We start from the raw sequence: 24,241 nt of genomic DNA, 5'->3' as shown, positions 1-24,241 counted from the left end.
TTTCAGTGAAAAGTAACCAAATGGAAAGATCCCAAAGGCTAGGCAGCTGTTTAAATGTCTTGTTTATAGCAGTAATTACACTTTGTAGCAGTCTCCAGAAAAGCTTTCTTTTGGATGGGAGTTAGCTTTATTTTAAAAGCTTAAGTAACTGTGCATGTAATTGGTTTTCCACCTGCCTACTTTTGTTTCTAGGGGATTACAAAACCTTTCCCTCTTATCTCTGTGTTCTGGAGATGAACTGTTTCTTCTGGTGGTAAGGAAGCAGGCTGCAGAAATGACTTGTAAAGGAGTTAGGAGCACAGTGTATGGCAGATGTTCTGCAAAAGCACCGCTCCCCAGTCTAGTATTTCTTGTGAAGATAGTTAAAACTTTGAGGGAGGGATTCTGAAAAAGACATGTCTTTTGGAGTGGGTGAGATTGAATGCAGAGTCAAAACAGACGTTTCAGCATGTGCTTGGTCTTGCCCATAAAAATTTCTCTCCCTCCTCTTTGGTTTGCATTTCATTCTGAATTTGATTGTTTCCCAAATCTGAAAGATGGAAGCAAAGTTTCCAATCCACTTTTGCTCTTCTCTTGGATTGCAGTGAAACTTATCATTCCTTGGGTTGAGGTCCAGAAGCTGGAAAGAACCTCCAATGTCTTCATGACAGACACAGTCCGTGTTACTACAGCAAACAAGGAGCGCGACTTCTCCACCTTCCTCAATATCTCTGAGGCTTTCAGGATCATGGAGCAGCTGGCAGATGTGACGCTCCGAAGGCTATTGGATAATGAAATCTTTGAACTGGATCCAGGCCTGCAGGATCCTACTCAGATTACCAAGAGGTAAAAAAGGACCCCTTGGGACATTTTTACAGTGTTTTATAGTGGGATTCATGGTTTGGTGTGTTAGCTGGGTAAGATTTCAAAGCTTTGTTTGATTGGAGGCAAAAGAGACTTCATGGTGTGTTACGGTGTATTCAAAAGGTGCATTTTAACTTTATGCAAGATACATTTTTATGACTTTATATTCTTCCCTTAAACAATGCAAAGTTTCAAAAGTACTGTTCCCATAGAAGGGAAGATTGCAGCAAGGGATATTTTCCATCTTCCCTGAAGAACAGCATTATTTTGCTTAAATTTTTGGTAATATGTCGGCATTCCTAGTGCCTTCAGTTCTCTGGAATTACTGCTTTTGATCATATCTGAAACATGGAATTCCCACTAGTGTGATTGCCACAGCCAATTTAGCGAGCAGTTACAGGACTTGAAAAACACACAGTTATGGTATTGCTATTGTCAGCTCTACCCCTTGCATCCCTGCAATGCATCCCTGCATTCCTCTCCCACTACAGAAATGCATTTGGCTCTCAGGGAAAGACTGATGGCCATTTCTCTGCTGGTAGCACAACACACAACTCTGTGTTTTATTTGCTGCATCGAGAAAGGGGGAGGGAAGCTGCCCTGAGGAATTTTAGGTGGGCAGGATGGAATAGCCCTAACTGGAATTTGCCTGGAGCATCAAAATTAAGGTGCTGATTTAAAATGCTTCTTTCTGAATAGGATGTTTGTGGAGCAGTTATCTCCTCTTGAATCATGCCCTTTCCTGCTCTTCCTTCCTCTCCTTCTGCCAGGGAGATGAAGGGAATCACCCAGGTGTTGCTTCCTGACTAAAACATAAGGAATGCATGGTATCATTTCCCAAAAAAGAGAGACCAGTAGCCGTTTTATTGTTTCTGAGGGACATTTTTACAGTGGTGGTGGGCCTATATCTCAGCTAAACACTTCTGCAAAGTTTCATAATGGAGTTTAAAATAATAGATTTGACTTCCTCTGCAATTTCATATGTACCACAGTAAGGAAATTCAGTGACACCAGGATTTCATCATTGAAGAATTCACTTGAGGTAACACAGTGGTGAGCAGCCATAAACATATTTGCAGGCTTTTTTTAATAACCAGGGTTTCTTGGAATACAAGAGCTACTACCACTGTTTTTACACTATGTATGTAACTTGGGGTTTTAACATTGTAGGCTTTTGGCTCAAGAGATGTAGGGATGTGTACTTTAGCTAATGTAGAATATGGCTGTGGTAGGTTGTATCTCAGCCCCTTTCCATGGTTTACCATTTTATATTCCTCCTGCTTCTGGGCTGAAAAGTTAGATGCAAGAAGAGAAATCTAGAGGAGATGTAACAAAAACCTGGGGGGAGATATTTTTCAGCATCTACCAAGTTTTGCCATTGTCATTTCCCAAAATAGTCTTTGAATCAGGGGTACTAATGTATGGAAAGAAAGTAAAATTACAGTTGTAAAGAAAAGTGTAAGCTTAGTAATATGCTATAAAAAGGGAGTCTCAGGGAACTATCTTGTAAGAAGCTAGTGGCATTTTTGAAAAGCAGTGTGCCCATTAGTGGCCAATCAAGAGAAACCATCCCACACACTGATTCAAACTGGTTCTCTCTCTCCTTCCCTCCAACTGAAGAAGAAAAAAGAAAGTAAAAGGAACAGAGGGAGAAGGAATGACAAGTCAAGATATTCTCTAACCTGTGCTGTGGCTTGGGATAGCATGGATGATACCGAAATCCCATTTCCTCTGCATAAATTAGGTAGTGGTTGGATAAGTTGCTATTTCTGGTGCCCTTTGTCCCACTTCAGCAACCACTTTGATGTAAGATGATTAAGCAAGACTGTAGTTTGAATAGTGGATAAACTGGTTTTTAGTGTTAACATGTTTTGGGGTGGATGTTTTACTTTTTTGGTGTATAAAGTTTTGGTTGCTGCTTTTTTTCTCGAAGACATTTTAGTACTACAAGAACAATTACTTTCCTCTCAACACGTTCCCTCTAATTGTCATTGGTTTTAGCCATTCTGGTCACTTGTACATGATTTGGAAGCAAATAATAATCTATGAAAAGAAAATGAGACACAAACAACATTGGAACTATTTCAGCTCTGACAAATTAATGAAATTGTTGTAGATATCTTGTGTTTGCTAGGCTTTCTTTTGTGAGAGGCTTGTTTCAATATCTTTATTTTTAAAGAAATACATTTTCAGTGCTGTCATGATCTGTATATTCTACAGTCTGAAAACCATAAACCTTTGCCATTCCTGAGGCTCTTGGGGTCATCTTGCTGAGCGGTGGAGGGATGGGACTCAGAGAGGCCGTGGGATTAGGCCCATAGCTTGTGACACAAATTGTATCATGGCCAGAGTCAAATAAGTCAGTATGCAATTTTTTGTGCTGTTTAATGAAATGATTAAGCACAGAACAGTGAATTATGAAGGGATTAATGGCAATGGAGGTTTTTATGGCAATGCCATAAAAAGCAAAGTAAAGCTGATGTGTTTGGTACCTACAAATGCCATTTCTTGCAGACATATATGTGTGCCATAGAATTTTACTGGAATATATATGGTAACTATTTTTTCTTTAAAAAAAAAAGGCTGCAGCAGTTTCTGGTATAGGTTTCTCATACTTCTAATTTCCGTCTCTTTCAGGATGTAAAAGTACCCATTTAATTTCTCAAATGTAGTGAGAAATTCTCTAGAGCAGAACCCACAATTTAAAAGCTTTAATGCTGGTATAAGTAAGGTTTCAATAGTGTGAAGTATTTTCCCAGGCTCTAAGCACATCAGGTTTTTTTCTTCATGTTTAACTGTGAATTACCAATGAGAATGACTTTGCTTCATGTGAAGGCAAAGAACACTGATCTAAGCCCAATGGAAACTGTTTGAAGTATCCTGAGTCATAAATGTCACTTCAATCTGCATTTATTCCTTCAGAGAAAGAATCTGAGAATGCTTTAAACCTTGAGCAACAAGTAGAATGGGACTAGAAAAAACTTCCTTTTATTGCATCTCTGTAGCAAAAGGTAGGGTTTGGGTTATCTCTTTGTGATTGCCTAATGTGTTTTTTAGGATTTGCAGTAATGGGCGTATCAGGATCCTTCCAGTACTTCACTGTTCTGTCACTTAGAAGTCTGAGGTCTAACTTGAATCTTCCACACTTTTACACTTTTTGGGTCTGTCACTTTTTGTTCTACCCAGTACTATTGAAGAGATCAGAAGTGCTCACTTTCTTTAGAGCACTTTGTGCTCCCTTAGAGCAATCATTTGTGTGCTTGGGAGTTAATGTGTATCTTCTTTCTCTATTTTTTTTTTTTTTTTTTATTTTTAAAATTTTTTTAAAAGCTGCGCTGCCCTACTTCTACCAGGGTTTTCTTATCAGTGTGAATTTTAGCCATTCTGGTTATTCTGCTCTGGACATTCATCACTGATGCCATGTGGGGGCAGGTGCATGATGGGGGGATATAGGGTTGCCCCAGAAACCTTGCCAGTTCTGGGACAGCCGTGCTGGATCTTGGTGGCCATGAACTTCTGCAGCCCAGCCAGTGTTCCTCTTCCTCCTGTGAGCATGAGGCTGTTGGCTCTTGTTCAGCTTGTGTTCCTATGTAACCCCAAGGGATGGCTCCTGGTGGAGTTCATCTCTGTGCTGCATTTGTGAAGCTTATGATGTACAGCTGAAAATATTTGTAGTGGTTTTTTTTCCACAACATCCCTTAAATTTATGAATATAAATCTGAATTTGATCCTGTTGTTATGTTCATTAGCCTCTACCAGCATTGCATCAAGTGCTGGTTTAGTGACAAGCTCTTGATCCATCATACAGGTTGCTAATGAAGACATCGAACAGAAGCTAATCTAGGACAGATTCCCAAGGGGGTCCTAATTTATTAGGAAGCCCTGAAGGGCTGTGTTTTGAGGTACTCTTTTGCAACTGTCTTGGTACAACAGTTTGCCAGTTCTAGTTTAATTAGTTCCATGAGAGGCTATATCAAGACTTTCATAAATTTTGGCTAAAACATTCATTGCAACTCCTTCATCTACAAGTCTACTGTTCCTGCTGTGTAAGGGAATGATGTTCAGTTTACATGTGCCCGCACAAGTCCAGGTTGGTTCTTCTCAGATAACATCTCCTGACTTGCTTATAGGAAGCCTTTCTTCCCACATGAATTTAGCAGTTCTTCTAAAAAACAAGACATATATTGTTGGATGTGTTATTTCCAAAGTATCTTACTTTCTGGAGTCTCAATAGTAAGAAGAATATAGTAATCTGTCTCTTGAAGCAAGAGGTCAACAAGGCTGTTTAGATTTTAGATAGGCAACAAGTGACTCAGCAGAGCTAAAATCTTGCCAAGTTGGCTTCTGCTGGATTTAAAGCACAGAAAAACATTTGTCATTGAGGACAGCTTTTTAAGCCTCCTGATGCTTTTAGGCATTTTGTTAGTCTTATGTGTGTTATTTCCTTTAATTTAAAGCTCTTGGAAGGTAATGTGGGGGTCATGCACAAGGAGTTCCTGCAGTTCAGGCTTGCCATTCACTTTGAAGTGCTGGAGTTGGAGGTAGTCCATGATCCCAAAACATGCAAGTTGGGAGCTGCACTCAGAAGGAATTGCTGAGTTTTTTGGAAAGTAGGGAACAAGGCAGTTGCATCTTGTTGCCTTTTATTCTTCTGATGCTTGTGTAAATACTCAATAAACATTATTTTTACATAATGATAGCTTTCCTTTTTTTTAGTTAAGTACCACTCAGTATGCTGCATTTGCTTAAAAACCAAACCCACTTGGAAATAGGTAAGTGACAGTAGAAATTTTCAGACAGGTAGGGGTGCACGTAGAAAGATTGCATTTCTGTTTGGTGTTGGAGGTCTTGTGAAACTCTAAATGGAAGCTGTGGGACTTGGTGACGTGGGCCATCTTTGTTGTATCATATTTAAACAATTGCCTGTCTTGTTTTAGGAGCTAAATTTGTTTGTGGGTTTTTTAGAGTTGTAGGGTTGTTTTTTTTTTTTTTAAACCAACTCTAATTTTGTTTGGCTGTGTTTATGAAGGGAAACCATTAAGCCCTAGAATTTGGTTGCTTAACAGGAAATATATTCTTTGTGTTTAACTTTAGAATAAAACCTCTAGTTTGAGCCCACAGTGGTAGGTGCTGACAGCATCTTGTCCCTCTGCTACCATTTTTTATTCCGGGATCCCTCCTCCAAGCAGGCTGGCCCATTTCAGCACTTGTTTCTGGGGCAGCCCTGGCTGTGGTGTGTTCTCTGTGGTGTCCCTGTGTGAGCCTGTGTGTGAGTCATGGGGGGACAGGCAGTTCCAGGGATGTTGGGATTGGCAGCCTTCCACGGGTGAGTAGGGTGGACACAGTGCTGATGAATTTACTTAGTTTCAGATGTGACTAATGTCATTCTTCTTCAGCTTAGAATCCTGTGGTTTGTTGTCTGAAAGACCCTGCATGTGGAGCCCACAGCCCCAGGAAAAGCATGAAAATCCTGAAAACTCAGAAGCTTCAGATTTTGGAGCATAAAAACAGTCAGCTCTTAAATAACAGACAACATGTGCCTCAGTAGAGGTGCCTCTCTTCTGTATAAAGCCTTTTTTAGCATAAAGGTTGAGAAATTTTCACAGCCAAGTAGATACTAGGGGGCTCTTACCTTGCAGCACAATAGCAGGAGAGCACAGCTCTACCAGACCTGACTGCAGATGCTATCAGCAGCATTCATCTGTGCTGTGCAGAAATGGAAAATATTTTAGTGGTGAGTTAACTAGGAGGCATATCCTGATCCAGCTTTGTCACAATGGTAGATCGCTGCAGGCACTTATCAGAGTTACTCTCGCTGTGGAATTTCAGCTTGGGAGCAACCTTTTTGTCTTTCTCCACAAAGAGGGTTCCTCTTTGTTCTCTGTGAAAAATCAGGAGACTATTTGTTTGCTTTCTTTGGATAATATTATTAAGGAAGATAATGCTTGAGAAGAAAACAGAAGCTGAGCACTGGTTGAATGCTTTCTGTCTTTTCTGTTGTTTGCAGATACAGATCCTCCCTTCTCAGGTCTCAGTTTGTTCTGGATTGTCTTCCTCCCTGTTTCACGTGGCTACATCTTTTTCTGTGGGTTAAACTAAACTGAAAAACCCAAAACCCAATCAAATAATTTATTTACTTATTGAGGCAGTGGCTTCATTTGTCTCAACATATATTTTAACAGGGAACAGGGCTGGGGTAGAGGGAAGGTGTCTGCAGAAGAGGTGGGTGAAGGAAGGAGTGGAGAGGGGATTTACAGCACCAAAGTACCACTCCCTGCTGTGCTTCAGCCCACGCGTTAAATTCTTTCAGTGGCACAAAATCAAGCTGCCTTTTTTTTTTCTTTTCCCTAAGGTGAATCATGCTAGGAAAAATTTACTTGTAGTAAAGAAAATCATAGAATGTAAGCTCTAATATTTCTCAAGCTGCTGTTGGTGAGCTAATAGCCATGGCCTGTTTATAATGTAATTGCATAGTTCTCTAAATTACTGCAGGCTTCTTCATTAAGAAAGGAGAAGAAAAATAAGTCCCCAAAGCCAAGTCTGTATAACCGTGGCTCAGTAATGAAAGTTTCATTTATTTAAACTTTTCCCTTCACATAAATGTAGATGGGTGGCTGGAAGGAGGCCAGGTTCAAACTGAGTGTGGCTGGTGCTGTTATTCCCACCTGAGTCTGTAAGTGACCTGAAACTGTTCTGCATTTTGAAACTGTTCTGAGGGCTCTCTGAGGCTGATTCTTGTGCAAGTTAAGGATTCCATCAAGTAAATGCCACCATCATTAACACTTCTATTACTGACCACTTTGGTGGTAGTCATTGAGCAAATGCATTACTGTTGGGTGCAGGTGCAAGTCCCTGGGTGCTGGTAATGCTGCTGTGAAGGGAAACAAGGTACATTAGGCTAATCTCCCTGGCTCAGTATATGTTCATCAGATGAAAGAATTAGTTGTCTCCTGGGCACTGAAATTTGTAACTCTTGGAGTCTGTAAAGTCATACAGCAGCCATAGAAAATACATTGTTTAAAAATAATGTAAAAAATCCCCAAACCAGCAAAACAGCTGATTCAAATTAGTGTGCTTTCCCTTCCAAGTTACTATACTAGTTGCTTTTGACCTTATTGTTAAACAAGCAGTTATTGATAATGTTTTCCTTTAAACATATTTGAAAGTTGCTTGTACAGTGCTCTGTTCACATAGGCACTGAAGATTGCTGTGCATGGTGTTTTTATTCTGTATTCTTAGCTCTTGGTGAGGCCAACAAGAAAAGTTAACCTCACACTGCATGTCCTGACTTTCAGGATTATGTGATTCGTTCTTGCTGCTTTTTCTTAAGGGATCTTGAAGCCAGAGCACAGAATGAATTCTTTCGGGCCTTCTTCAGATTGCCCAGGAAGGAGAGGCTGCATGAAGTTGTGGACTGCTCTCTCTGGACGCCCTTCAGTCGCTGTCACACAGCGGGGACAATGTATACTTCAGACAGTTATATCTGTTTTGCCAGTAAAGAAAATGGCTGCTGCACTGTTATCATCCCACTTAGAGAGGTAGAGTTTTTTGTTTGTTTAATTTTGGGTCCTTATCTGCCTTTTTTTGCCCTAAGCCTCCGCTGCCACTTGGCTTACCTTGACAAAGTGTTGTTTGATGAAAAAGAGTAGGATGATTGTGTGTATCCTGCCTACAGGATGGTTGTACAGCTTGTTCTGGGACTCACTAGGGCCTGAGCTCCTGAAAATATGGGTGATTCAAAACTCTCCTCAAAGTGAAGTACGGACAGGTAATGCAGCAGGACAGAACACTGCAAAAACAGAGTCTGCTTGGCCCAAGACTTGGACAGGGCTCCTCTCCCTGCTCCACAAACTTGAACATCCAGCATGATGTTGATGGGAGACTTTCTTGAACCCATTCCAGCAGTGCAAAAGCATCCTTGCCTGGGATCAACACAGGTGTTGAGCTTTCCCTCCATAGACAGCCTTCAACAAACCTGTGGGTACTTTGCCAAGCTGTAGGGCAGAGAGAAAGAGGGGATGTTGTGCATGCAGTGATGGGCTGACAAATTTCCATTAAATCAATAGACGAGTTTAAATGGAGGGAGAGCACAAGGGAAGGTGGTGGGAGTAGAACAGGAGAAGGAAGCTGTCAGCTTACACCTGCTTTATCTGCTGTGGATACAAGGTTGTTATGATCTCTTAATTAAAAGCTTTCCTTTCATCCTGGACTAATAATAGAGTAACATCCAAATCATATTGTAACTATAGCTACTTACCTTCCTGTTGCAGAAACAGAAAGCAATATGAAAACAGTGTTGTGTACTTAATAAAAAATTAACGAAACAGCTGTTTTCCCCCATCTTCAAAGGTGGGAAAGTAAATTTCCTCCTCCACACCCAGAAATTGATCAAGTTGATCCTTTTATAAATAATTTTTTTTTAATCATACACCCCTTTCTTATCTTTTCCCTCAGTCTGCTGTTTAGAAGTGGGATGCAAAGTAGTTTAGGAAAAAAAAGGCATATGGGATACTTTTTGGCATCTGCTTTGAGTTTCTAGAGAGACCATGAACTTCAGGCAGTAGGATGTGTTTGATCAAGGAAAGCCAATATGAATAACCACATTTAAAGCATGCATATGAAATGCTGTGTTTTGGTACATGTAGAAAATTTGAATATGTTTTTGTGGATGTGATGCCTAATGTGTTTTCTGTAATGTCTCTGAAAAAGGTAATCAGTATAGAGAAGATGGAGGACACAAGCCTTCTCCCTAATCCCATCATTGTTAGCGTAAGGAGTAAAACAGCCTTTCAGTTCATTGAGCTGAAGGACCGAGATACTTTGGTGGAGAACCTGCTCCAGAGGTTCAAAGATGTGAACTCCAGCAACTCATTGCACTGCAACAACTTGCAAAATAACAATCAGGTACTGAGCTTTTATTTTATTCTTAATTTAATATGTTTATCCATTATTCCACTCTCCTGCCTTCTTTGGGAGGCCCCCAAATTGATCTTGAGCCAATGCTTATCTGATGCCACCTATAAAGACCTGGCTGGTGGGACAGAGGACACTCACAGCATAGTTGTGATTGACATGCTGGGGACAGCAGGGACTGGAATGGGCGGCTGGGTTGCCCTTCACAGAGATCTCCACCTCCACAGTTTGGGGGAATGGGCTGATAGAGACCTCTCAAAGTTCAACAAAAGCAAATGTGAAACTTGGCAAAATAAGCCCATGTGGCGGGAGAGGCTGGGAACTGGCTGGTTGGAAAACAGCTGGGTGGAAAAGGTGGAGGAGTCATGAACAAGTCGAGCCTGTAAGTCAGCTGTGTGCTCTTACAATGCAGAGGGACAACCCCATATCAGGTTGTACTAGCAGGATTGTAACCAGCAGGTCATGGAATGTTGCTATTCCCTTTTTTTTAGTACTTATGAGCCTGATAAGGAGTACTGTGTCCAGGTTTGACTCTGCTCAATTACACATGAAAAGCATTGATAATTTGGAGTAAGTAAGTCTAGTGGAGGGCTGTAAGCACATGTTTTATAAGGAGAGGTGGAGGGAGCAGGGCTTCCTCAGCCAGTCTTTGCCAAATAGTGGCAAGCTGGAAGATAAAGGCAAACTCTCCTTTGATATGCCAGTTGAAAGACAAGCAGCCATAGTTTCAAGGTTTAGCAAGGAAAAATCTAAATAGATAAGAGAGATTTCCCCTCATGGTTAGGCAGAACTGGACCAGACTGCCCAGAGTGGCAGTGCTCTCTGCTTTCTTGGAGCTACTCGACTTGACTGTGCACAGAGCCCAGCAACCAGGGCTGAGGGCTCCTGCTTTGAGCAGGGGATTGAAAATGATAGTCCTCTCCAACCTAAATTGTTCTGTGATTTTGTCTTTCAAATCATAACAGTAGAAGACTGTTGGGTAGCTTGTCATCAAGGACACTTAGAATTGGCTAACAACTTTTGTTTTAAAGTAACAACCCTTTTCCTGACATGCAAATGAATGACAATTTGTATAAAGTCTTGAGTAAGACCTTTCCTCCTGAAGGGTGTTGCAGTTTTTGATGCAAAAGGCAAAGGGTAACCCAGCTCTGTCTTGAGGACAGTTGAGGATGTAGTTCTTAGCCTTTTCAGTCATTACCACTTTGATTTGGCATTGCAGAACAGCCTTGCCTTCGGATCCATGTGCACGCTGGGGGATGATGAGCCTGCGTGTCTGGGAACAGAGGCTTCACACGGGAAAGAGAGAAGTGAATGTGAAAAGGAGAACAATTACTTGCTCAATGCAGAAGCACTTAGGTCAGACTTTCATCAGTCAGGAATGCCAGGCCTTGATTTTGGAAAGGTATGTAACATTTGGGGAAAGCTGTAGGAGTTTTAGGTTTTGTTTTTTAAAAGCTGGGGTTATATTCAGACAGATAGATGTTTTTAGTAGAATGCACTCTGTATTGGTTGGAGAAGTTAAAACAGGATAACAACTTTTTTATTTGGTTGGATTTTTTTCTTCTCCCTCCCCCCATTTCATTCTGGTGAGTATTTCTAATTTTTATCCCTCTGTGGTGAATGAGATATGCAAAGTGGGGAAAGTCAAAGTCCCTGGAACAGACTTCCCATTTCCATTGATAATGGAATACCTTGTGGAATTTCCAATATGTGAAATGTTTTTGTTTACCAAGTCTCACATGCACATGATGGTGGTTTTGTTTTTTTTTTTTAATATATCTTCTCATTCCCAGTCTAGGGAGCAAATCAAAGAGAGCCTGTGGGATGACCATTTTGTAGAGTATGGCAGAACCGTGTGCATGTTTCGCACAGAGAAAATCAGAAAACTTGTTGCTATGGGAATTCCTGAATCTTTAAGAGGCAAACTCTGGCTGCTTTTCTCAGGTGGGCATGCTTAGAAATGTTGGCTGTAGGCATAATCTGATTCTGGAGATGGCAAAAAATTTAGGCAAGAAATCTCTCAAAGGCAATTAAATGTCCTTTACAAGGAACCTGTGATACTGCTTAAGGAAAAGACATGATCTGAACTGAACTAATATATGCAAGGAAGTACCCGGGTAGATCTGTAAAAGTTTTACCTCAGGATGATATCATATGATGTACAGAAGACTCAAAATAACATCTTTGTAATCTATGTAATTTAAAATTAGCATCGTGTTTTCATAAAACAATGTTCATCTTCAAGCAGCAATTAGATTGTAGCGTAAATACTGAGTTAGCCCTAGACAAATCAGATTATTGCAAAATAATGACAATCTCAAAGTTGGCAGACCTGCTCCTGCTTCTTGTTGAATGTTGGCAGGGCTTACAGAAACTGGAGATGGAAAGAACAACTCATTTCATCGACAGATATGGCAGAGCCAGAATGTGCCTACAATGTGATCTCAGGTTTAGTCCTTAATCCAATATATGGCATATTCAGACATTTGTAAATGTGGAGCTTTTCCTCTTTGAAGGATGTGAACAGTGCTGAGTACATTTCTCCCAGTAATATGTGAGGGTGGTGAGACACTTGGAAGGAGTTGCCCAGAGAATCTGTGTATGCCCCATCCCTGGAAGTGTTCAAGGCCAGGCTGGATGAGGCTTTGAGCAACCTGTTCTTGTGAAAGGTGTCCCTGCCCACAGCAGGGTGGTTGGAATGAGATGATCTTTACCCAATACTTTCAACCCAAACCAATACTTTCTGCTGGAGACATCTTTTGCTCAATCAAGGTGTTCTGAATGATGTTGTGTCATATGAGCTTTGCTAATACTTAGTTTTTAAGACGTGTATTCTACTAGGACTTTGTCCTTTAGGTCTGGATATTCACAGACCTTGGGGGAAGCCACCTTGCTTATACCCTTTTGAGCAGTAGGTCTAGCATTGTCCTTATCCACTCCCGTCTTCCTCTTTCTCCCTTCCTGCCGCCTGCAGACGCGCAGACGGATCTCGCCTCGCATCCTGGCTACTACGTACACTTGGTGGAGGCATCCATGGGCAGGTGCTGCATGGCGACGGAGGAGATCGAGCGCGACCTGCACCGCTCGCTGCCCGAGCACCCGGCCTTCCAGAGCGAGACGGGCATCGCCGCCCTCAGGAGGGTGCTCACCGCCTACGCCCACAGGAACCCCAAAATAGGATACTGCCAGGTGAGGCGTTCCCAGCGGGATTGTGCTCCCTGCTGCTTCTTCCCCTTCTTCCCACTCTGTTGTTCTCTTAGGAGTGCTTTTAGTGGCGCTTTTTTATAAATAAAGACCTTTTAGTTGGAAAAGTACATAGTTTTAGATATTAAATGTCATTTTTCCTTGGAAAACAAATACATAGTCTTACCTTAAGGCTCTCTTCTACCAACGATATTCCTTCGGCATTTTGCAAACTGCATTTATAGTTACAGGAAGGGAAAAAATTGTTTCTGATGCTTCTGTTTGTTGAAAAGGGCATTTCTTGGACAATACTTGGAAGCAGTGCAGGGCGAATTGGCCTGCACAGATGAGATTTTATGTAGTGCACTGGGGCACAGGCTTAATGAACCTTTCTGCCACTTTCTTCCAAAACTGATGATAAATGATAGAAGTCATTTGTCTAGCTGGTCAGCTCTCTGAATTCTGATTAACATCAGAGTGGTCCTGATACTGGAATAGGGGGCAGTGAAAGCAGCCTCAAAACATCTTGCAGTATCAGTTACCTGCTTTGTTTCTTGGCAAATCCAGTACTGTGCTTTTCTCCATGTTTCCTATTGCTCTTACAAAAAGCAGTATATGTAAGATTAGAAAACTTGCTATGCCTGTGGGTTGCAATTACATATATGCTGTGTATTCTCTCTTTTTCTTGCTGGTTTTTTTCTTAGTTCTTTACATCCTGTTGGGCTACTTTTCTTTCTATAAAAATAGCCACAATTGAGCTCTTGTCAGTAGGATTTGCTGTCACTAACAAATCCCATTTTCTTCTTTGCCCTTGTAAGTCTATGAATATTTTGACCTCCGTGTTGCTGCTGTATGCCAAAGAGGAAGAAGCTTTTTGGCTGCTGGTTGCTGTGTGTGAGCGGATGCTGCCGGATTACTTCAACCACCGAGTGATAGGTGAGCTCGTGTTCGTGGTCCTGCATGCTGGGAAGGGGCAGCTGTGTGGCACAGGGGTGGGGAAAATGCTCAGGGTCAGCTGGGGTCCAGACCCCATGGATGAGGTGCTCCATCTACTTGTGTGGTGTGCAGGGACAGCAGCAGTGGCTGCTCAGATTCCAGCCAGGGCTGGTTTTGGTCTGAAGGGTTTGAGCTGCACAATCTGTAAATGCTCAACTTCACAGCTTGTTTTTTTCTTTCCTGTTGGTCAGAAGGTGGTGACACTTTTGGCTCTTATATAAATAGAAGAGCTTGTGGGTCTTGGCTAGGAGTTTGCAGTGTTAGAGACTCAGGCTGTTTAAGATGAATGTAGGAAAGATCTGCTTTGTGATCTGAACTGTCTGAATTGCCTGGTTGCTGGAGCAGTGCAGGCTTGCATCTGCACTGGCCCTTTGTAACGAGAGCTGACACAGGTCCCTCTGCCATGCACTGTGTGTGCTGTGGCTCCTGTATAGTGCCATTATTTTTAAGATCATTGTGCAGACTGCCTAATGCACAGAAAGAGAGGGGCTAAGCAGTATTCGTTCTTTGCAGTCACTTCCTTCTCTTACAGAAATGTTTGATAGCTTTTCCCTTTTTAATGCTAACCTTAGTCTGTAGCTGCAGCATTTGCTGTTACAACCTTGCTGTGGCAAAGAGAGGGACCAAGGTCATGTGTGAGGAAGTGAGGATTGGAGCAGGTCCCTGGCAGTAGTGGTTCTGGGAGCTAGAAATGGTCTGGGCACTCTTGTGCTGCCTGTGGAGTGGAAAGAGACACTTGAGAAGATTTCCAGTCTTTTCCTTGAAGGATGGTGTTGTCATACCTCCCTCTAGGCACTGTGTCACTGCTCAGTTTCTGTCTTGTCTCTGAATTGGCAAGCAGGTAAGTTAAAGCTGAGTTACTCCAAAGTTTAGCTGGATGGTTGGCATGTTGAATGAATGGTATTTTGAATGCCATTGGTATTTTCTGCTAGTGGACTGGGCATTGTAACTGTCCCACTTGTCAGAATTTTTTTTCTTGTCTCCAGACATGACTTTAAACTCCTATTTTGATTACTGACTTCCATGCTTGTCTGTCTCCTTCCTTGATTAAAGGAGAGAAACACAGCTCTATCAGTACTCAAGCATTTCTAGATATCAACAGCGTGCTTTGGATTACTCATAACTTTCTGATGCTTGCTGGGTTATTGCCCTTAAGTAGCATTCTCTGCTACTCACCTGAGTTGTCTCACCTGGCCAGCCATATCTCTGCCTTGAGTTGTTCTTGATTTGTGCTTTGCATCTTGCCTGTCACTTGCCATGGCTGCAGCCTACATTGTGTAAGTGCTGAAAGTTTTGGTTGTCTCGTCTCTCTGTTTGCTGGCCCTCTTTATCCCAAGGAAGGAGTGCTGTGTCTCTCTAATGCTATAGCGCACCACAGTGTGAAGAGCCAGGAATTCAGTTTGGAAGTTACCCTGCTCTCCCTGGCTGAGTGGCACTGGTGCAGTTTTGCAGCCTAGTTGCTTTACTGAGCACAGTTTCTGCAGCTCTGCTTTACCCTAGAACTTAACGTGCCCAAATCGGTGCTACTGATTTTCTGCACCCTGCCCCTCCTCTGGTTCCTGTTGCTAGAGTTAGTGTTCTTGGCTCTGCATTTCAGTCGACCTTCTTTTTTGATTTGCAACCAGCTCTTGTCTAAACTTTGTATTGTTTCTTCCTGCATAACACTTCCAAGACCAAACTTTTCCTCTTTGTGCACCCTGCCAATACTGTTTGTCCAAATTTTGATCTCTCAATAACTTAAGGGATCTCTGACCTTGCTACCCGTCACTGTGCTTTTCCTCTGCAGTGTCAGCCAGTAATCTCTGCGGTCCAACCGGCTACCAAATTTATGACCTTGATTATAGCAGGCCTTCTTAGCTTCCTTTTGTCTCAGACCTTTTCTTTATGACTTTCAAAATCTTCTATTTATTTGTATGTGGGTTTATTTAGTTAGTTAGAATTTTTGCTTTCAAAACTTAGGCAATTCAGTCCTACTCTACCTTCTTACTTTCATCTCCCTCCTTTAGCATTGCCAGCTCTGACCCCTTTCACAAGCTTTCTCATTATTTCACTGCTTGCAAATGGGGAAGGCCTGCAAGCATGGCTCCGTCTTCAGGAATTCCCTCTGTCCTTCTTCTCTCTGCAATGCATAGAGGAAATTATAGGCAGATAGGTGCAAGATAGAAACAAGTTGTAAATGGGTCAAGAGTGGTAGCAAGGGTCAGGCATATCCTATTCTCAATTACCATGACTTTTTCATCCCTGCATGAACCAGCAGGGCATCTTACCCCACTTTACCTGTTAGACTATCATCAACTTGACACTGTAATTCTTGAAACACTGAAAACCTTATTTCATTTCTCTGATTTGCCTTTTCAGTCCTGAAGATGTCATTTATCTTGCATCTAAGGTCATCATTTTTCAAATGCATGCCCTGGTGTTTTCCTACCTCATTTTGGTCTCATGCTGTAATACAGATTCATTTGCTCAGATTTCATGTTTTCTGGGAGCCTAATGAAAAAATAGACAGAAAAGTCCATTTTAATACATCTGTTTGACTTTTATCTACAGTGGCAGCACTTATTATAAGGAGATCTGTGAAAGATCTGGGCAGTGTTGCATGTTCCTCTTGAAGCTCTGGTTTTGCTCATGCTGTCTCTGAGTCTGGAATGATCTATTTATATATGTCTTGCCTATCTGTCTCTGGCTTCCTTCAAATACCTCTAAATTCAGCTCTTTGTTTTTTCCTTCAAATACCTCTAAATTCAGGTCTGTGTTGTCTATGGCTATTAAATTGTTTGCATTAAGCTTATTAAAAAAAAACCAAATAAAAATTGCCCTCTTTTGAGTAACTCCAGTCTGTTTTTCTCCTTTTCTTCAATCTTATGGAAAGCTTTTTCTTCAAAGCATCATGCTTGATGTGTTTCTCAAAAGCTTTTTGGATGTCCATGGGCTTTTATTTTTGATTTGTGGTGCTGTAATGTTTGTTCAGTCACCAGCAGAAGCTCTTTTGGCCTGATTTGAAAGGTTCTAAGACAGAGAAATGTCATAGCTATTTTTTTCCCTATGATTTGGATGCAAAGCCAAAAGATGCTGGCTCTCTGCCACAAATTGTCCAGGTTATATTCTGCTTTTGAACAACAGAAGTTTTGAGTGCTAGGGATATATGTGTTTCAGCAATTAAAATTGTGTCCTAATATTAGCAGAATATGGACTATAAGAAAGAAATGAAATAACTTGAAAAGAAAGACAAAATAATTGAAAAGTTAACTGCATTTTGTATTCAGGAATATTTTTAACTTGCAGTGTCTTTGGTCAAAGCCCTGATGTGGCAAGTAAGGTTTGTAGACACTGTCTGCTTCATTGAGAAGAAACCACATTGATTATGTAACAACTGCTGACAAAGCAGAACTGAACTAGTAGCTAAACCAGAGCCCAGATCTGCTCCTTTGGAAAGACTGGTTGGGACAGTTAGGAAATATTTTATCTGGGCATTGCAGAAATCTTTTGTTCTTTATGTGTAGATACATATGCTTGTAAGTATATATTTGTATATGTGCATGTACTTTCATGTAAATATTATTCTTCCTTCTTGTTGTGTGTAGGCATATCTGGACTTCCATCCTACATTTTCTCAGTTAGAGCAATATCTTTGCTGCCCACTTGCTGGAGTACATACATCAGAGAGGAATGTGTACTGTCTTATTTTTACTGCATACATTCCAAGTGGAGCAGTAAAATGCTGTAAGATTGCTTTTGCTAGCACTTAATTATTATGTGCTTTTGTAGCCAAGACCAACAGCTGCTGCTATTGCTATTTCATTGCACCCTAAAGGCACTTAGGGGAATTAACACACCTTTTGCAGAAAGTTGTACAGTAAGGTTTATGGACACAAGGGTTGGGCTGACATCACAGCAGGAGGATAATGGCATTTTTCATTGTAGATGTGTGTGTGTACCTTGCCTGTTTAAATTTTAAGAAAGTCTTGCAGTTAACAGTTGACAGCAGTGATTAGCTTAAAAAAAATAATTTTTTCCTGTGTCAGTCCTGACTAATGCTGTTCCTTTATAACTTGTAGGTGCTCAGGTAGACCAGTCAGTGTTTGAAGAGCTTATAAAAGAGCAACTTCCAGAGCTGGCTGAACATATGAAGGATCTGACAGCCCTAGCTTCCATCTCTCTTTCCTGGTTCCTTACCCTTTTCCTCAGCATCATGCCCCTGGAAAGTGCTGTGAATGTTGTGGACTGCTTCTTCTATGATGGCATCAAAGCCATTTTCCAGCTGGGCTTGGCCATACTGGAAGCCAACGCTGTGGATCTGTGTAACAGCAAGGATGATGGGCAGGCCCTGATGATCCTGAGCAGGTATGGCCACACAGGAGTGCTCCTTTCATCTCGGGCTGTTCTGCCCTAAAACAAAGGCATTGCTCAGTAGGCACCCGGGCCCTTCTGTGTCACCCTGCTGCTGCTGTCGCAGTGCCTGCCTTAAACAATGGCTTTGAACGTCGGACGAGATGTCCTGTGAAATTTCCTGGCACTGCCAAGACATGCATCGCCTGCGTCAGCGTGCAATATTTACTGCTGCTCTCCGTGCCTTCCCTGGACTGACGGGCTTCCTGCTCCAGACTTCAAGGAGACAGAAGTTTTCTTCCTTGGGCAGCATTTAGTCTTTTGGCTGGCTTACTGTTCCTCAGATGAGTAATCACAAGGGCATTTTTGAAAAGTCTAGCTTGCCCAAACATCAGTTTATTTCTAAATCTGAGCCATAAGACTTATTTGCGTATTTGAATTGAGAAGAGCACAGCACAATGTGATCTGTGTTCCTATACATTTCCTCTCTCCAGGTTTTTAGAGCATGTCAAAAACGAGGAAAGCCCTCTGCCACCTATTGGTAATCACCATGCATTCTTCAGTGACGACCAGGAACCCTCTCCAGTGACTGAAATAGCAAACCTGATTCATGACTCCTATGAGGTAAAATAATTCTTTGTATCTACTAGTCATTTAAGTTAGAATTTTAAAGAAGAAGGTTTGATTTACTCTGGATGCTTTGGAAGTTAATACGCTTCTTTACAGATTTCATGACTGGAGTGCTCTCATGCACAAGACTAGGTGTAGTATGAGTACCTAGATGAATTAGAGATTGCATATGCTTTTTCTTCAAGGTCTCACTGCACTTTAAAGTGTATTTCCAATTAATAGAGGTATCATAAAATACAACACAAATAATAAACTTCTGTTCCTCTCTTACAGAAATTCGGAGACCACTCTGTGGAACAGATAGAGCGCATGCGCTACAAACACCGGATCCGTGTCCTGCAGAGCCACGAAGATACAACCAAGCAGAATGTGGTGAGCAGGGTATTGCTTTGACTGAGGTAGCTCAGCATTGCCTCTGGAGACACCTGGGTTTAGTTTTTAAAAAGGGTCTTGAAAAGAATTGCTGACTCTGCAAAAAGCTCATTCCTGGGATGCTGATGGTTTTTCTTTGGCAGCCATGTGCATTATTGTAGTTTAGGGTGGCTTTAAAGTTCTGAACAACTGCAGGACTGTCCAGCCCAGCACCTTATCTGTGACTGTGGCCAGCCCTTTTTAGATGCCTGGGGAAGAGGAGAGACAGCACCATGTGATGCCTCCCAGGCCTCTGTGACCTGTAGCTTAGGGACTTCCTGTCTTTGTTTCTAATAGCCCTTGAGGGATTTCTCTTTTCATGGATCTGCCCAACTGGTGAACCTAAAGAAGGGGAAAACAGTGCAAAGATTTTTTTAATAGTGTTTTTCAGCTGTTCCACCTAAGGACAGCTCGTGAGTGTGTGTGTCAGTGATGTCACTTACATGATTTTCTTTCTTTTTAAGCTCAGAGTTGTCATCCCAGATGTTTCAATTCTTCCTGAAGATTTAGAGGAATTGTATGACTTGTTCAAGGTTGGTCTCCCTGAAAAGCAGGGAATGCACCTCATTGAGGCTTCTTTGGGCATAACTTCCAGCTGTTGCTTGGCAGTGCAGCACTGACCTCCAGTCCTCTGCCTGCACCGTGCTCCCTGGGTGGGATCTTGCCATTTTGTCCTTTGTGTGGTTATGCAGTTGTTAAAGAGGAACAGGAATGTACTGATTGTTCAGAGAACTGCTCCCAAGATTCTTTCTAACTTTCTGCTTGGAAATGGTCCCTGACAAGCTAGCTTCTGTTAACTTTCACATGCAGAATAAATTAAATATTATGTAGCTGTGCTCATTGGGAACTTGGCAATGCTTTTAAATCCTGTTCTCTAAATGCTCTTTAAAGGCAGACTCTCTTCTCCATGGGGAAAAAAAACCCCAAACCCCCACAACCTTGTGTCCTTGCCATTTGTTCCAAATTTTCTCACAGGTTTGTTTTTTGTTGTTTTTTTTTTTTTTTTTAAACTAAAAGCAGTTTCAGTTCCTTTCTGTCAAGCTGATGTTTGATAAAACACACAATAAAGTTGGAGACAGGGACATCTATGCTTGTACAACTATACTTGATTTAGAGGTCCAAGCTGTAATTACTTCCCTTAATGGACCATTTCTTCTGTGTACTGTTCATAGCCATAAATACTGAGAATATGACTGTGGTATGTTGTTAGTGTTACACAGCTTTGTCACCAAGAGCAGCTGTATCCTGCCTCCATTAGTGGTTGTAAGATGATGCTGCTGGGGCCTTGTTCTTCAGTGCTTCCCTCCTGCTCCTCACTGCTGGTTTTGATCTTTGACTAGCGTGCGCTCCCCTAATTTCATTTTTTGACAGAGTTCCTTTTTTGTTATTTCCCTTGCTCTCCCAGGGACATCTTGCTTTGTTGAGACTCTTTGTTTTGCCTGTCCCTAACAGAAGACTAATGCTACAGTATCCAAATGGAGAGGTCTGAGAGAGAATAAATGAGCAGGTCAAGCCTACACTTACTCCATATTTTTTACAGCGGTGACCCTCTGTACCTTTGGCTGCTAAGAAACATCCTGGGTCAGATGTGTTTAAACAGTTTCAGTAGCCCACAGTGAATTTTTTCAAGAATCTGCCCTGTCTCCCTTCATCTTTATTAATTATCCACTGGAAATTGTGAGAGTGGCTGGCTGCTCTGATGAAAGATTTGCTTTTTCACACAGGAATGGTCTTGGTAATCACTATGACACCTTGCACAGAGCAAATTTCGAGCACATTGCAGCGTAGCTTGATGTGAATGCCTTTTTCTGCCGGTCGTGCTCTCTGCTGCCGCGCCCCGCAACAACCGCTCTCGTGTGTCCCATTTCTCCTAGAGGGAACACTTGATCAGGTGCTACTGGGAAAGCGGGAGCGCGGTGCCGGAGCGCCACGACCCCAGCAGGCCGTACGCCGAGCAGTACCGCATCGACGCCCAGCAGTTTGCCGGCCTGTACCGCCTGCTCTCGCCCTGGACCTGCGGGGAGCACACCGACCTCCTCGCCCACAGGACCTTCCGCCTGCTGGACGAGAACATGGACCGGCTCATCGAGTTCAAGGGGCTCGCCAGCTGCTTGGGTATCGGCTGCTGCGGGCTGGGCCGGGGGCAGAGCTGGGGGTGGCACGGGGGGAGACAGCAGTGGTCAAATGCCACCTAACTGGCAGAGAGGATGGTTTCTAGGGCTTGTAATTACTCACATCAGTGACCTTTCCTCATTTTTTGTGTTTCAATCATCTGAAGTCAATTTGATCTAATAGACAGCCTGAGGACATGACTGAATGTTGTATTAGAATATTTGATTTCTCAGACAATAATAATTTTATTGAAAATCTTGTATGAGTGAAGAATTACACTTGGGTCTGCACAGAATGCTAGGAAATCCTCTCTACCGAGCTGTTGCTCTGAGTATACCTCTGAAATCTCAATATACCTCTTTGAAACTGGTTCTTGAAGACTTAACCCTACACAGCTGACTGCTGCCTGCCTTGCGTGTTGGCAGTAAGCAGAACAAAAAAAATCTGGCCAGCAGTGACTGAGGGCTATACTAGGGCTGGTCTTGAGGCCACCAGCTGTCCTAATAGGTGAAACTGCCTGTCCAAAATCTGGCTGAAGAGGAAGTGGCAGATCTCAACTGATGTCTGACCTCAAGTGGAAAAAAAAGAAATTCAAAGCTTCAGTAAAAATCAGTGATTTTGTATTCTTTGCACTTAGGATTTTTAGATTTTTTATGTGAACACCAAGGCACCCTGTATTCTCTTTTTATTTGATTCTTAGAGGGATACAACTTTTAATTTAAAGTTCTCCACAGTATTTGAGTGCATTTGAAAGTTTAGAAACTAATTTTTACTGGTCATTGAAAATGTGAATTATATTACATATGAAATAGTTACCTCCTTTGGGCTTACTCTATGAAATGGCAGTGAGGGCTGAGGGGGAGAAATACTAAGAATGTGTAAGAATATCATACATACAAATATGTATGGTGTCCCCACCATTATCTGTCTCCCCCCTGCTGCTCACATTTCTGTAAATCTATGGCAGCAAACAGCCTTTACTAGATTCCCTGCCATCCTCCTTGATATTTTTAAATGGTGCTGAAGCTCCATAGGGTGAGGTGCTCCCAGTCTGTTTCACAAGAGCAAGAACCAAAACAGATGGCTCTCACCTGCTGTTCCTCATTGACAGGCACAACCTGAAGTTATACACTGGCCTTATGTTTATTGTCCATGTAAACAATTATCCTTTCTGCACAGACACATACCTGATTTATTTTAAATTGTGGAAGTAAATGCTCTCGTTCACTTCCTTCTTGTTCTTTATTTTCCTTACAGATGTTATGTATAATGGAGAAATGAATGAAAAGATAAAGTTGCTTTATAAGCTGCATATCCCACCAGGTAAGAAATCTGAAAGAAAATTAATAACTCAGTTTCCCCAAAAAATCTGCTTTTGGGAAAAAGCTGCTTAATGAAGAACCCCATCTTGCTTCCTTCCAGCTTGGAGCATACAGGATGTGCATTTGTAGTTACACTCACTGCATTCTACATATTACTTACTGATTACAAATGGAACCTTTTTGGATGAATGTGCATATAACAATGTCAAAGCTCACACATCTGCTGCATTCAGAGATCTTTTGCAGGCAATTATATGGTTACTTCCAGACAAAATACAAACTGAAATAACATTTTTGAGTGGCTTGTAGTCCATGTACAGTAGCGATCTCCTTATAAATCTTGATCTTGATCCAGTTTTGATTAGGTGACAAAATTCTGTGGCAGTTTCTCTGTGCAAAGTTATTAATTAAATGTGCAGCTCTTGGCAAGCTTCCAAGTGCAGCACCAGTCTTACAGGAACATTTTACAATATGATTTAATGACGTTCCTTGAAAGCGTTTGCAAAACATCTTTGCACAATTACTTCGTTTTCATCAAGTATGCACATTTTAGAAGAATAAATAACCATCATGTCTAATTCAAAGGATTAAATTTGTCACATTTCTTGGATAGCTCTCACAGAAAATGAAAGAGACAGCCAGTCACCGTTAAAGAATCCTTTGCTGTCAACATCAAGACCACTGGTCATTGGAAAATCAAACGGTATGTTCAGAATGGCTCTCTCATGTGAGTGCATGAGATAACCAACTTTCCACTTGTGATCCCCATGTTATTTCTGCTCTCTGGGGTTTATTTTGAAATGTAACTTTACTCCAGTGACTTGAAAATTAATTCTAGTTTTTATGTCTGCTCCAAAAAAGGTGATGCAGTAGATTACCAAAAGCAATTGAAGCAGATGCTGAAGGATCTAGCCAAAGAAAAGGATACTAAAACTGAAAAGGAATTGCCAAAAATGAGCCAGGTATGTACCTTAGAGGCTGTACTCTGTTTTTCAAAAAGTGTACTCAAAATGAAATTATTGAATTCAACAGTTTGGCTCTCTCTCATGAAGTATAACTTCGGCCTGAACTTGGATTCAGTCCTCTAAGCATTGAGGATTGGGCTCCTCTGATTCAGGGAGGAAGTGCTTAAAAACTTTCACTTTCAAAAAACCACCTTCCTAGCAGTTCCCTCTGCTCAAACTGGCTGGTGAATAGAATTTCAGACTCACCCTCACCTGCAGCAGAACATGCAAGCAAACAGGCTCATGCAGGCCTCCTCCTAAGCCAAAGAATTCCCTAGAATGCACATTTTTGTTCTGTTTTTCCATACTTACTCTGCCCTAAAGCAGTAACTTCTTAGTCCACCACACCTGGAACTTGCCCTGTTGTAGCCAAACACTGACTAGAACTGCAGGTAGACAGCTGAAGGCTGTCTCACTCTTACATCTGTTTCCTAATGCCAGTAGCTTTCTGTGTTGTTGGCATAAGGAAAGCTACTGGAGGGAAAAGGCCCCATGCTA

General features: G+C 41.8%; 1 protein-coding gene across 2 annotated transcripts in view; it reads left to right on the top strand.

The window, feature by feature from the left end:
• TBC1D8 (TBC1 domain family member 8) overlaps nt 1-24,241 on the top strand; it is a 49,119-nt gene that overhangs the window by 23,234 nt on the left and 1,644 nt on the right. For both annotated transcript variants that reach the window (XM_059839522.1, XM_059839521.1), the window contains exons 5-19: nt 585-825; nt 8,174-8,381; nt 9,553-9,747; nt 10,976-11,158; nt 11,550-11,700; nt 12,731-12,945; nt 13,758-13,875; nt 17,994-18,279; nt 18,759-18,888; nt 19,168-19,266; nt 19,770-19,838; nt 21,180-21,420; nt 22,675-22,740; nt 23,353-23,442; nt 23,601-23,701. In XM_059839522.1, the coding sequence (XP_059695505.1) occupies nt 585-825; nt 8,174-8,381; nt 9,553-9,747; nt 10,976-11,158; nt 11,550-11,700; nt 12,731-12,945; nt 13,758-13,875; nt 17,994-18,279; nt 18,759-18,888; nt 19,168-19,266; nt 19,770-19,838; nt 21,180-21,420; nt 22,675-22,740; nt 23,353-23,442; nt 23,601-23,701 (2,393 nt within the window). The remainder of the gene's footprint in view (nt 1-584; nt 826-8,173; nt 8,382-9,552; nt 9,748-10,975; nt 11,159-11,549; nt 11,701-12,730; nt 12,946-13,757; nt 13,876-17,993; nt 18,280-18,758; nt 18,889-19,167; nt 19,267-19,769; nt 19,839-21,179; nt 21,421-22,674; nt 22,741-23,352; nt 23,443-23,600; nt 23,702-24,241) is intronic.

Source organism: Haemorhous mexicanus, chromosome 2 (genome assembly GCF_027477595.1).
Source record: "Haemorhous mexicanus isolate bHaeMex1 chromosome 2, bHaeMex1.pri, whole genome shotgun sequence".
Classification (NCBI taxonomy): Eukaryota; Metazoa; Chordata; class Aves; order Passeriformes; family Fringillidae; genus Haemorhous; species Haemorhous mexicanus.
This window is presented reverse-complemented; position numbering and strand designations above follow the sequence as displayed.